Source organism: Sprattus sprattus, assembly GCF_963457725.1.
Source record: "Sprattus sprattus genome assembly, chromosome: 8".
NCBI lineage: Eukaryota > Metazoa > Chordata > Actinopteri > Clupeiformes > Clupeidae > Sprattus > Sprattus sprattus.
In genome coordinates this window covers 12,138,494-12,150,993 of record NC_137927.1, presented here as the reverse complement: position 1 = coordinate 12,150,993, position 12,500 = coordinate 12,138,494, and the positions used below count along the sequence as shown (strand labels likewise).

General features: G+C 47.1%; 1 protein-coding gene across 4 annotated transcripts in view; it reads left to right on the top strand.

Moving 5' to 3' along the window:
* The window catches only part of chd9 (chromodomain helicase DNA binding protein 9), an 84,178-nt gene that overhangs the window by 56,370 nt on the left and 15,308 nt on the right, over positions 1-12,500 (top strand). For 3 of the 4 annotated variants that reach the window (XM_080843679.1, XM_080843682.1, XM_080843681.1), the window contains 12 exons: positions 1-203; positions 2,539-2,715; positions 3,306-3,449; positions 3,896-4,151; positions 4,577-4,787; positions 5,657-5,852; positions 6,178-6,348; positions 6,721-6,909; positions 7,782-7,892; positions 8,114-8,310; positions 8,646-8,845; positions 10,366-10,525. The exon at positions 1-203 is cut by the window's left edge and continues 41 nt beyond it. In XM_080843679.1, the coding sequence (XP_080699805.1) occupies positions 1-203; positions 2,539-2,715; positions 3,306-3,449; positions 3,896-4,151; positions 4,577-4,787; positions 5,657-5,852; positions 6,178-6,348; positions 6,721-6,909; positions 7,782-7,892; positions 8,114-8,310; positions 8,646-8,845; positions 10,366-10,525 (2,215 nt within the window). Of the gene's footprint in view, positions 204-2,538; positions 2,716-3,305; positions 3,450-3,895; positions 4,152-4,576; positions 4,788-5,656; positions 5,853-6,177; positions 6,349-6,720; positions 6,910-7,781; positions 7,893-8,110; positions 8,311-8,645; positions 8,846-10,365; positions 10,526-12,500 lie in introns of all 4 variants that reach the window. The other variant, XM_080843680.1, reaches the window with a different exon arrangement.

The following is a 12,500-nucleotide window of genomic DNA, read 5'->3' as shown; positions in this document are numbered from 1 at the left end:
CCATCCAATCCATCACATTCCTGGAGGAGATCCAGCGCACGGGCATCCGTAGGCCCTTCCTCATCATAGCGCCGCTCTCCACCATCGCCAACTGGGAGCGCGAGTTCCGTACCTGGACCCACATCAATGTCATCGTCTACCACGGCAGCATGGTCAGCCGTCAGATGCTGCAGCAGTACGAGATGTACTTCAGGGACGCTCAGGTGAGCTGCGCCGCCCGTTTTGTCTGCCTGTCTATGTCTGTCTGTCTTTCTGTCTGTCTGTCTGTCTGTCTCAGTCATCCTTTAGCACTGAAGTTCAGGATTTATGTCTGCCCAAACGGTGGATTGGGGGTTTAATTTACTCTGCACCTGCTACACTCTGGGATTTACTCTGCTCTTTCAAGAGCCAGCATGTGTCCAGGTGTGGGAATTAGCTAGCGATCACACACAGGGTGTAGTCAGTCACTAAAGTGGGACACCATTTAGCTAGTACCTTATTAGGTCCAGGGATTATTCTCAGTGCAGTGCTGTGCTCGTCTTAGCCTTTGCATCATCTGCGGGTACGTCATATCAGGAGTGAGGTCAACAGGTGGTGAAGGGTGTGTCAGCTTTGAGATGCAGTGAGGCTGTGCCAAGATGTGTGCCATTGATAATGTATAGATTTCAGTCAGGATATCCCTGCACTGTAAACCCAAACAGTTCTACTAACTCATTAACATTATGTATTCAGTACTTAAAACCTGGTATTTAGTTGACCCAACTTAAAATGTATTAGTTTTCTGAGCAAGTGCAGACGTTTTAATTTTGCATATTGGAATGTATTTGTTTGAGCTAACATTGCCTGATAACTCAAAAAATTGTAGTATCTGACGTCATCAACGTCGTTGAGAACACCATTGCAAAGCTCTTGTGATGAGAGACGGACACAGCAGACTTAAGGTAGAGGAGCCGTTTAGTAATCCAGAGGTTGGAAGGTTGCTATTTCGATTCCCCACTCCTCCTTACCAAGTGTATAAGTGTGAACCCCTAAACTGCTCATGATCTATAAATGCAAAATTCCTTGTCAATCGCTTGGATAAAAGCGTCTGCTAAATCGTAAATGTAAATGCAGTGGCAACACTTGGAAGGCGGTCGACTAATGACAGTTATCTCTCTACAGAAAGAGCTTGCGCAAGAAGTTGGAACGTAAGGAAGATACCCTTTCAAAAACTTTTAAGGGCGTAATAACTAGTTTGTGAAAGACCCAGAGAAACACAAATATCTGACGAGGCTAAATCCTTTACGATTTTGGAATAATATGAGTTCAGAGAACTCAAAAATTATGAAAATGATAACACAAAAAATCAGAATAGCAGATGTATAATTTTTGAGTTAAGTTTACTTAAAAAAAAAATATATGTACTAAAATTTTCTTATGTAATCGGTTACATCAAAAGTTTTGAGTTCTCTGAACTTGTTCAGGTTTACAGTGTGGGTGCAAGACTTGTCCTTGTTGAAAGGCAGATGATACTGTCCTGGCAAATTTCTCTAGCAGTGTGTATCATTCATTCATAAAAATAAAGACATACTTAGGCAGGCTTATAGACAGACATTTGAAATCTGTATGCAGCTGGTAGTTCATGTAAGGAAAGATTTTTCCTCCAAAAAGGACATTTGAATTACAGATTGATCAGTCAGATGGAGGAATGAATGTTTGTGAATAGATAAGCACAATAACACGCACACAAACACAAACACAAACACACACACAGACAGGAGTGCGACTGGTGTCAGTTGTCTGGCGCTGGCCTCGGGCACAGCCTGCGAGTTGAGGGACTGAGCCGCTGGCTGCCAGTGTGATTCGCACTGACAGTCCTAAGTACAGAGAGGCCTGCTTGCTACACACACACACACAATGACATCATGTCCCACTGGGGCTGCCACTGACGGCTTAGATCATCCCAGCATCTTCCAGGGAAGGAGAAAGGGAGGCGGAGGACGAGGGAGGGGGAATAAAAGTGTTTATAGAGAGAGACAAATGTAGACAGACATATGTAGTGTGTGTCTGGGTGCAGTGGAAAGGAATAAATACCCAAGGAGAGTTCACACGGTGTGCCATGAGTTATGAAGGTGATTGCTGACACCTGCTTTGTGAAGCTTGTGAAAGCCATCGCTATAGTTGGCCTTTTCATGTCATGTACGTTTGGGTTTGTTTCTATAGTAACACAGGTTCTCAAATGGCCTAGTTCGTTTGGGAGTCACTTATCTACCCACAGGTCTTAACCAATCAAAGTAGTGTCTACTCACAGAGCAAAGATCCCAGGGATAGCTTTTATCAAAACAGCAGCAGTACTTAAAGTAGCATCTTCAATGTCAGTTATATTATCTGATGTTACCTTTAAGTGTTGAGTTAGCGTCTACTCAAAGATCTATAGGTAACTGAGGTAGCTTTTACTCAGAGACCACAGGTACCCAAAGCAGGAGTAACTCACAAGAGTAACATCATCCAGACTTCCTGACCGAAGTTGACCTGTCTGCCCTGGCTTTACTGACTCATTGCTGTTCTGGACTGTTCTAGGGCCGGCCGATCAGAGGGGCGTACAAGTTCGATGCGTTGATCACCACCTTTGAGATGATCCTGAGCGGCTGCCCGGAGCTCAACGCCATCGAGTGGCGCTGCGTCATCATCGACGAAGCCCACCGCCTCAAAAACAAGAACTGCAAGCTGCTCGAGGGCTTCAAGCTCATGAATCTGGTAGGGAGGGTTCTTGTTATGGCCATTTGGCTTTTTGTGTCCTGTGAGACTCTCAGTACCCTGTATAATCTAGGCACTCTCATTAGCCTGCCTGTGTTCTCTTTGCTATGGGTTCCAATGACTTGATCAAAACCTATAGCCCATTTAACATTACATTATGTACAGTGTGAACTAGTGTTCTTTTTGTTCGCAATTTTTTTATCCAATCGTAGTCCTTAGTTTTATTCTGCCATAGATTTGGTCAAAATGAACACTAGTGTGAACATACGTAACGTAAGTATGTTGATTTGTGAATTGAATATGTTGAAAATGATGTGACAATAGCTGGAAGCTCGGAAACTGAAACCTCTAATTCCTTCTAATCAGTGTCTTATCACATGTTAACTCTCCAAAATGGTATGTGCTATAGTACAGTGAAGGCATACAGATTATGCCAAGGATATAAAGACATGATCTAGACATTTGTTTTTGCTATACCTGAGGTGAATGAGCAGTAATGCTGTATACTGTATCCACCATTAGTACTGGGTGAGTCTTTAGGCAGAGTGTTTGAGTGCGCTGACCTTGAGCCCTGTGGCTGCTGACTGTAGGAACACAAGGTCCTCCTGACGGGGACCCCGCTGCAGAACACTGTGGAGGAGCTCTTCAGCCTGCTGCACTTCCTCGAGCCCCAGCGCTTCCCCTCTGAAAGCACCTTCATGGCGGAGTTTGGGGACCTCAAGACAGAGGAGCAGGTATGTGTGTGTGTGTGTGTGTGTGTGTGTGTGTGTGTGTGGGTGCGTGTGCATGTGGGCTGGCGTGTGTACAGTGTGTGTGTGTTTTGGCAACATATGATCAGGGAGAAGTAGTAGTTTGGTGGTTATAGTCTGCTTGACTTTGAAGCTAAATAAGGTGAACATGTGGCCTGTTGCATGACGCCATAGCAGAGTGTATTTGCATGTGTCTGTGCGTGCTGTGAGAGGTTCCGCTCACAGACGGATGGTGAAAACGTTTGGTTAAATCTGAATTTTAATTTGTACTGCAGCTTGAAATATGTCCTATTATTCCTGTATGCTTGAGTTGGTCTGATTTCCACACAGTATTGGTAAGCCTTTCTTGGGTTTTAAAATGGTTCGGTGTTATAATTTTAACTGTGTGTGTGTGTGTGTGTGTGTGTGTGTGTGTGTCTGTCCATCCTCAGGTCCAGAAGCTGCAGGCTATCCTCAAGCCCATGATGCTCAGGAGACTGAAGGAGGATGTGGAGAAGAAGCTGGCTCCCAAAGAGGAGACCATCATCGAGGTGGAGCTGACCAACATCCAGAAAAAGTACTACCGCGCTATCCTGGAAAAGAACTTCTCCTTCCTGGCCAAAGGCGCTGGCCAACACAACCTTCCCAACCTGGTCAACACAATGATGGAGTTGAGGAAGTGCTGCAACCACCCCTACCTCATTAAAGGTACAAGGCACACTTTCAGTCATCGCTTGGATCTAGTGAAAGTGTTTGTAGGGCTTCATGCATAGTTGATACAGTCTTGCTACTGTTTAACATGAAAGTCTACCATTAGTATGTAAAAGCATTTAAAAAATATTTTTTTTAAGTCCTCGTGGTGGTAAATGGAAGGTCTAAAAAGTAATACAAAGACGGATGAAAAGGGGCATTAAAGATCATTGAGTTTGTAATCTTTGAGAATGGCCATTGGCAGTAGTTCTGACCATGAGGTTTACTGATTCTCTGTGTGCACTCCAAAAATATATTAGATGAATAGGGAGCCAGTCTGCAACCACCTGACCTTGGCGCATTGTGTTACCTCCTGGTATGAAATGTGCCGAACAAACAAAGTTTGATTTGAACTCTCTCTCCCCCTCCCTCCTTCCCCCAAGGGGCCGAGGAGAAGATCCTGGAAGACTTCCGCGAGGTCTACAACCCCGTCGCCATGGACTTCCACCTGCAGGCAATGGTCCAATCTGCCGGTAAACTGGTTCTCATTGACAAGCTGCTGCCCAAGATGAAGGCCGGTGGTCACAAGGTCCTCATCTTCTCCCAGATGGTGCGTTGCCTGGACATCCTGGAGGACTACCTCATCCAGAGAAGGTGAGACGGACTATTTTTACAGTAGAGGTTCCCCCTGCACTCATTTTATATTCATCGCACTCCTTCCCATTCCCTTTTTCTTAGTCATGTCCGTTTGCTCCCCCCCCCCCCCACCCCCTCTCATTTTTGTTTCCTCCTCCACCAAAGCCTTGCTTGGGCACATAAACACACCCTGCATCAGAGCGGAGTGAAGTGGGGCTTAGCAGTGTTTGCTAGCTGGCGTGCAGGCAGGGCCTGGGCAGGGTTCAGCAGCAGGGCACAGACCCCCTGGGGATTCCCTCATCAGACAGCCAGAGCCAGGGGCCGCTGGAAATGGGTCACTGTGTACGGGGGTGGGGGGTAGAGGGTAGGTGGAGGGCGGTTCGGTGAGGGTGGATGGTGAAGGGGGGTGGGGGTGTCTAGGCCAGGGCCTAAAGTCCTGGGAAAGCGGCTTTCCCCGAAAAAAAGGGCTAAATCACCTTGTGCTGTTGGTCCCAGAGAAATAGAGAGAAAGTGTGTGCGAGAGTGAAAGGAAGACATGGAGATGTCGATGTATTTTGGGAATATACAGGCGTGTTTTATATACATTTATGTAAATGTATGCTTTGGCAGTGTGCTGTATAGTAATCATGCCTCAAACATGCACTGTGGAATTGAAACTGAAATTGACAGCGAAGTTCATAGATAAAGGTGATGTAAATGGAGCAGGGTAGTTGGACCGCACATCCTCAGCAGTGTCTAAGTGAGTGGAACTGAACTGAACCTCTCCTGAAAATACATGTTCAGCAGCTTGTCCCTCAAAAAGATTAAGTGACATTCTTAACTTGCTGATCCACACTGTCAGGTTCAGCTGGTATTGATCTCTGATTTCATGTGTGTGTGTCTGTCAGATACCTCTATGAGCGAATAGACGGGCGAGTGCGCGGGAACCTGCGGCAGGCGGCCATCGACCGCTTCAGCAAGCCGGATTCGGACCGCTTCGTGTTCTTGCTGTGCACGCGCGCTGGAGGACTGGGCATCAACCTGACCGCCGCCGACACCTGCATCATCTTCGACTCGGACTGGAACCCACAGAACGACCTGCAGGTGAGCTGCCAGGAAGGGACTACGTTCAAAAAAAGCCTCCTTACAGCCACCGCATTTGCGTGGTTATCACACGTGTGCTGAAGTCTTTAACCACTGGATTAAACAGAGCAAGATGTAAACAAATCTAGTGAGGTTAAAAAAATATTCGGCTTCGGCTCATGATGCTAAAAGCATCCAAGTCTCTGTATTGGGTCTCAGTGGTCACACTGCTGTGAGATCGTCACTACCATGAGTTTCATTTGTTGTTCCATTTCAAGTGTCTGTTGTGTAGTGTTTACTTAACCAGTCCTACATGTTGAGTTCATGTGTTGATGTGTCCGTCCAGGCCCAGGCTCGCTGCCATAGGATTGGTCAGAACAAGGCGGTGAAGGTGTACCGGCTGATCACGCGCAACTCGTACGAGAGGGAGATGTTCGACAGGGCCAGCCTGAAACTGGGCCTGGACAAAGCCGTGCTGCAAAGCATGAGTGGACGGGACAACAGCCTGGGCGGCGGGGTAAGGCTCTTGCACCTGCTAATTCATCCGCTACGCATGTCCAAATGAGAATGTGTTGTACTGTATGGAACTGCATCTTCAGCTTCATTTGGTCTTTGATTTTGATAAAAACCTGTTGATGCCACTTCTACTGTAAAGGTATTAATCTGAGTGAGAGGAGAAATATTTTGTTATCTTTAACATGAGTAGCATCAATTTGAAACTGGTCTGAAGTGTGTGGTATTTTCTGAGGTAGCTTTGCTTAATCAGACCCTGAGTGTTTATTCATGTAAACGGAATCAGTAATTTCCCCACACCCCTCCAGGCATATCAGTTAGACTCATTCCTAAGTCCCGTCCGACCTTTTGAACTTGTCTTCCTGTGCGTGTCCAGGGGCAGGTCCAGCAGCAGCTCTCCAAGAAGGAGATCGAGGACCTGCTGCGCCGTGGGGCCTACGGAGCAATCATGGACGATGAGGACGAGGGAGCCAAATTCTGCGAGGAGGACATCGACCAGATCCTCCAGCGCAGAACTAAGACCATCACCATCGAGTCTGAGGGAAGAGGGTCCACCTTTGCCAAGGTAGGACATCGAATGCTTGTCCTCGAAGTGGCACAGAATGACTGACTGACTGAAATTGCTGTTTAGGTACTGGTTGGGTCTGTTTTCAGTGGATTTCCATGATGTCAGGCAGTAGTGTGTATGCTGACAAAGTTTATGGCAGATTCTCAGCCTGTCTTATGATTCGCTGTTCTGTCTCATTCTTCCTGATTGCTCTGTCACTGGTTTCCCTATAATGATATCATAATGAGTCAAACTAATGTTTGCTTAATGACCCAGTTTGCATTTTAGGAGTTACAGTGCACAGGCAATCAGTGAGCTGGATTTAGACATCACTGCAGAAACATAAATATGTCATGCAAAGGCAATGGTTGTTCTCTCCATGAGTTAGCAGGCCCTGTCTATTTGAAGTAGGTGGTCCTTGGCTAAGGAAGTAAACAGTGTGGGCCAGATATCATGCTGATTTGTCTCAAGTCTGACATGTGAGACGAGCCTCAGTGTGGCCTCTCAGTATTTTTCAGTGTCAAAGCATGGAGTAGTAGAATAGGCAGTGGGACCACATCCACTACTCATTCAGTCCCCTATTTTAGGTTGCCTTTGTCATACAGTCTGTGTTTTTAAATAAGCTGTTCAATGACGATAGCGGATTTGAGTCAATGGGTTGCATATGTAAAATATCACTGTTGTCAGTATTGTACAGCACCGGTGTCCAATTTATATCTGTTTAGTGTGTGTGTCTGACGTGCTGACGTAGTTTATGTCCTATGATTCTCCATCTTGTCTTATTCTTCCTGTTTGCTGTGTCAATGTCAGCTGGTTCCCCAGTAATGTTATAGAGTCTCCTCTAGTGCACAGCCGTACACTGCTTCACCTCTTTCCCCGCCCCCCTGCAGGCCAGTTTTGTAGCATCAGGGAACCGCACGGACATCTCTCTGGACGACCCCAACTTCTGGGACAAGTGGGCCAAGAAGGCAGAGATCGACATGGAAACAGTCAATGGCAGAGTAAGTGCTGGCAGGCAGTTCACAGCCAGCAGCGCGTCTTTTTAATGTGCAGCCACAAGATACAAATGAAATAGAAAGGTTCTCATCGAGAAACAATTGTTAATAAAAAAGAGATGCGTTTCAAACACCATATTTAGAAGTGATTTTCAGACTCAGGAGCCGGCTTAAACGCTCACATGTTTCGATGTAAGGCCCTAAACCCTGATGGTTTGCGTTAGCAGAACAGCCTGGTGATCGACACGCCTCGCGTGAGGAAGCAGACGCGGCCCTTCAGCTCCACTAAGGACGAGCTGGCGGAGCTGTCGGATGGCGAGAGCGACAGCGAGGACAAGCCCAAGCTGCGCCGGCCCCACGACCGCCTCAACAGCTACGGTCGAACCGAGTGCTTCCGCGTGGAGAAGAACCTGCTGGTGTACGGGTGAGTCGGCGCCTGGCCATGGCCCTGCAGTGCATGATGGGAGTCTACAACACAATACGACTATATTACCATAGATAAACAAACGCAGAAAACCTACAGACTCTTAAAACCTGTAGAGCCCTTCAGTTGTTTGTACAGCGTGGAGATAAATGGCATATTCTGGTAATAAGCTTGCAATAATACCTCTAAACCAGGTAGTCAAACCCTTCAGGAAATTGTCAATACTTGTTCTAGGTTTGCTAGATTAGGGATATAGCTATAATATACACTGGCATACATTGGCTACATAGTCTCACAGACTCTGTCCTTGTGTCTTGATGTGTTGTGGTGACTAGCTGGGGACGTTGGAAGGACATTCTGCTGCATGGGCGCTTCAAGCGACCGCTGAGCGAGCGTGACGTGGAAATGATCTGCCGCGCCCTGCTCGCCTACTGCCTGGTGCATTACCGTGGTGACGACAAGATCAAGAGCTTCATGTGGGACCTGATTGCCCCCACTGAGGATGGCCAGACCAAAGAGCTCAAGAACCACCTAGGTAATAACCACACACACACACACACACACACAGACACACAGACACACACACACACACACACACACACTATAGGGATGAACAGTATGCATTTATTAGGGCCGATACTAGGCTCTCAATATCTAATGGCTTAGGATTGCCAATAACCAATCATTTGGACATTCATTTAACATTTATGTTTGTTGCAAAAACAAAATACATAAAGGATTATTGTGAGTTGCGAATGCATTCTACAAGACACAACATACAATGTGCAAGTCTTACACCATATTCTTATTTTTAAGATTAATCATTAGAAAAATAACCTGTGAAATGTATGTCTTAATCTATACCTTTAAAAGGCAAATGAATGGCACCAACGATGACATTGACTAAGGGAGCAAAAAGGCTGAGCTACTGTTTCGCCATATATAAGGTTGCATTCATAACGTTACGCTCCTTATTAAAGAAGGCAATCTGACTAAAATGTGCATTTTCTGAAATGAGATGTTGAAGCATAAAATGCGGGAAATTAAACGATTGACCGACCTGCGCAAGTTAAAGTGCAGTGAGTGTCTTCCCCCTATGGTACTCCCCAGTGCACCAGTTGTCTTTGCTTCAAGTGTTATAGTCATGATTCCCAACTAGGAATTTCCAGAAATAACTGCTAATAAAAAAATGTAAGTAAATAAAAAAGAAAGAATAAAATATGAATAGTTCTAGTTGAACTCTGCATGCAAGTAAACCTGCCAAACGTAGCATAAACACAAGAGGGTGCTTTTGGACAAATATCAGCAAGTGTCAAAACTGATATATCGATCACACACATACTTAGATTCATGCATGTCTAAATCACATTCTTAGGCTGCCATTCAGCCACACTCCCATTCTGCCACAAATGACTTACTCACACCCACGTCCTTGCCTGGCACTATCACACTCACACATACTTACACCCACACCCACACACACACACACACATACACACACTAGCTCTAGCACATGCAGCCACACCTCTCAGCACGCCCACAGCAGAGCCTCCATGAATCCCCCACAGGCTTGAGGAATGATGGCTGGCTGAGTCTCAGCTCGATAAAAAATGCATGATTTGCAGTCGCAGATTAGCTGGCTCCCAGTAGCACCGGCGCAATCCCAGTGTTTACTCCCACCATCGGAGAGAGAGGGAGATTGGGAGTCGGATGGAGAGAGAGGGACATGGGGAGAGAGGGATGGAGAGAGAGGGAGACGGAGAGAGAGGGATGGAGAGAAAGGGACATGGGCAGAGAGGGAGATGGAGAGAGAAAAAACATAGATTTCCTCATCGATCCACCAGAGAGAGAGAGTGGGGCCCACCGCAGTGCTGCATTCTGCTGACATTTTCTTTTGACAAACCTCCCCCTTGCAAACGCCATACGTCTTACTTCGCCGAGAGAGTGTGTGCTCATACAACCGAGTGCGGGAGTGTGTTTGTGTATGTGTGTGTGAGAGGTGGGAGTGTGGACGATTAATGACTCGTCCTCCCCTCCTCTTCCTCCTCTCTCCAGGCCTCTCCACGCCAGTGCCTCGGGGCAGAAAGGGGAAAAAGATGAAGATCCAGTCGACAGGCTTCGACATCCAGAAGGCTGAGTGGATCCGCAAGCACAACCCCGAGCACATGCTGCAGGATGAAGGCTACAAGAAGCACCTCAAGCACCATTGCAACAAGTGAGTGGCTCCCCCTCCTCCTCCTCCTCCTCTTCCTCCTCCTCCTCCACTTCCTGCTACTGCTGCTAGGCATCTGAGATTGTGAGTGTGTGTGGGTGTGTGTGGGAGACTTGTGTAAGAGATTTGTGTATGAGGGCTCTGATTATGTGAAAGTGTTCTGGCTGGTGAATGGCTCCACCTTATCTGCTTAGCTGTGTTCGGTTAAGACACAATGTGTACTATGGTGATATTATTTTGTGTGTGTACCTGGTGTGTGTTTGTGTGTGTTTGTGTGTGTGTGTGTGTGTGTGTGTGTGTGTGTGTGTGTGTGTGTGTGTACTTGCGTGTGTGTGTACTTGCGTGTGTGTGTGTGTTTGTGTTTGTGTGAGTGTGAGAGAGAGAGAGAGAGAGAGAGAGAGAGAGAGTGCCTCTGTCACCAGTGCACTCGCGTGTTATATATGTTGTTTAAATTCACACAAAGACCAAGTGCAACATAGTGACAGATGAAGTGCTTAAGAAGAGAACAGTCACATGCATTTTAACATCCAGAACTACAGCTTTCACACCACTTACAACAGTCGGTCGCAAGCCAGTCGCTAATGGTTCTGATAGTTCCTATACGGTGGCGTGACACACAAACTGTTCAATAACACCAGCAGCACAGAGCTCAATGAAAACACACTAGCAAGCACACACACTCGCACCCTTCAAGGCGTTCGCTGCGGGTGAGAACCCTGTGCTGACTCACGCACTTCACACACGGTTCACAAGCAAGCATGCACACACACACACACACAGACACACACACACACACACACACACACACACACACGCACACACACACACACACAGAGACACGGCACTGACACATGAAGTATCATTCTGCCCACACCACAAACCACTGCAATAAGGAGAGAGCGGCCACAGGCTCTATCGCGTTTCGTTTGACTGGGTGGTGGAGAGCTGCAGGTAACACTTGAGATGAAAGTATGGAGGGCAAACCACTGACTGCTCATTGATTCTCTTAAAAACACACTTGAACGGGATGCGGTCAGCAGCCTACGGCGCATGTCACACACACTGATAGGAATGATGGTTGTTTGGTCATCCAGGTTGGGTGTCCATAGGTGCCCAGACCAGCCCGGTTGTGTTGATGTGGGATTTAAAAACCATGTCCAGTTACTCTGTGGCGAGGGTTAATTCCAGATGAAAATGTTCTTCACTTAGTCTCATAAGTGGACTGCAGTCAGTCGGCCGTTTGGCAGAAGTCACTCACATTATGACATCACCTTTGAGCGTGTTTCACTGTTTGTCACGAGGGAAAGGCCAAGTGAAAACCACAAAGTGTAAAAAAAAAAAGCTTTAACGGTCGCATTGAACATCGTGAAAATATGACTGTCATGACATGATTTGTGCATGTGTGTGTGTTAGTGTTAGAGGAAGGAAGTGTGAAGAAAAGTACAGGGGAGAGACTAGGAGGGGAGGGGGAGGGGAGGGGAGGGGAGGGGAGTGGGAGGGGGGTAGTTTTGGCAGGGACCCCAGTGCTGTGCTGCCCGCACACAGAAAGTTCCCCTTTGTTCCAGTAGCGGTGCTGCTGAACCCAGGGATCGTTCGATCCGTGACACCGGCGCGGCCACCCGGGGACACGCTGGCCCAATCTGCTTACGACTGCGATTTTCCCTCGCAGAGTTCCAGAGCTGGAATTCCACCAATACAGGCCCAGAGGGGGGGAAAGAGGGGGGGTGGGGTTGGGGGTAGATAGAGAGAGAGAGGGAAGGAGGGAGGGAGGGAGAGAGGAAGGAAATAGTGACAGAGGGGTGAGTGGGAGACAGAAAAGGACATAAAAAGATACACTGACTTTCTTTTTTCTTGCCATCACAGGCCTTCAGTAACATCTTCCTGTCCCCCTGTCTTCCTTGGCAGTAACAGGCGTGTAATTAAAGACACGAAGGCCCATGTGTGCCTCCCCTAAGGCTGTGTATGAGGTCTATGGTGC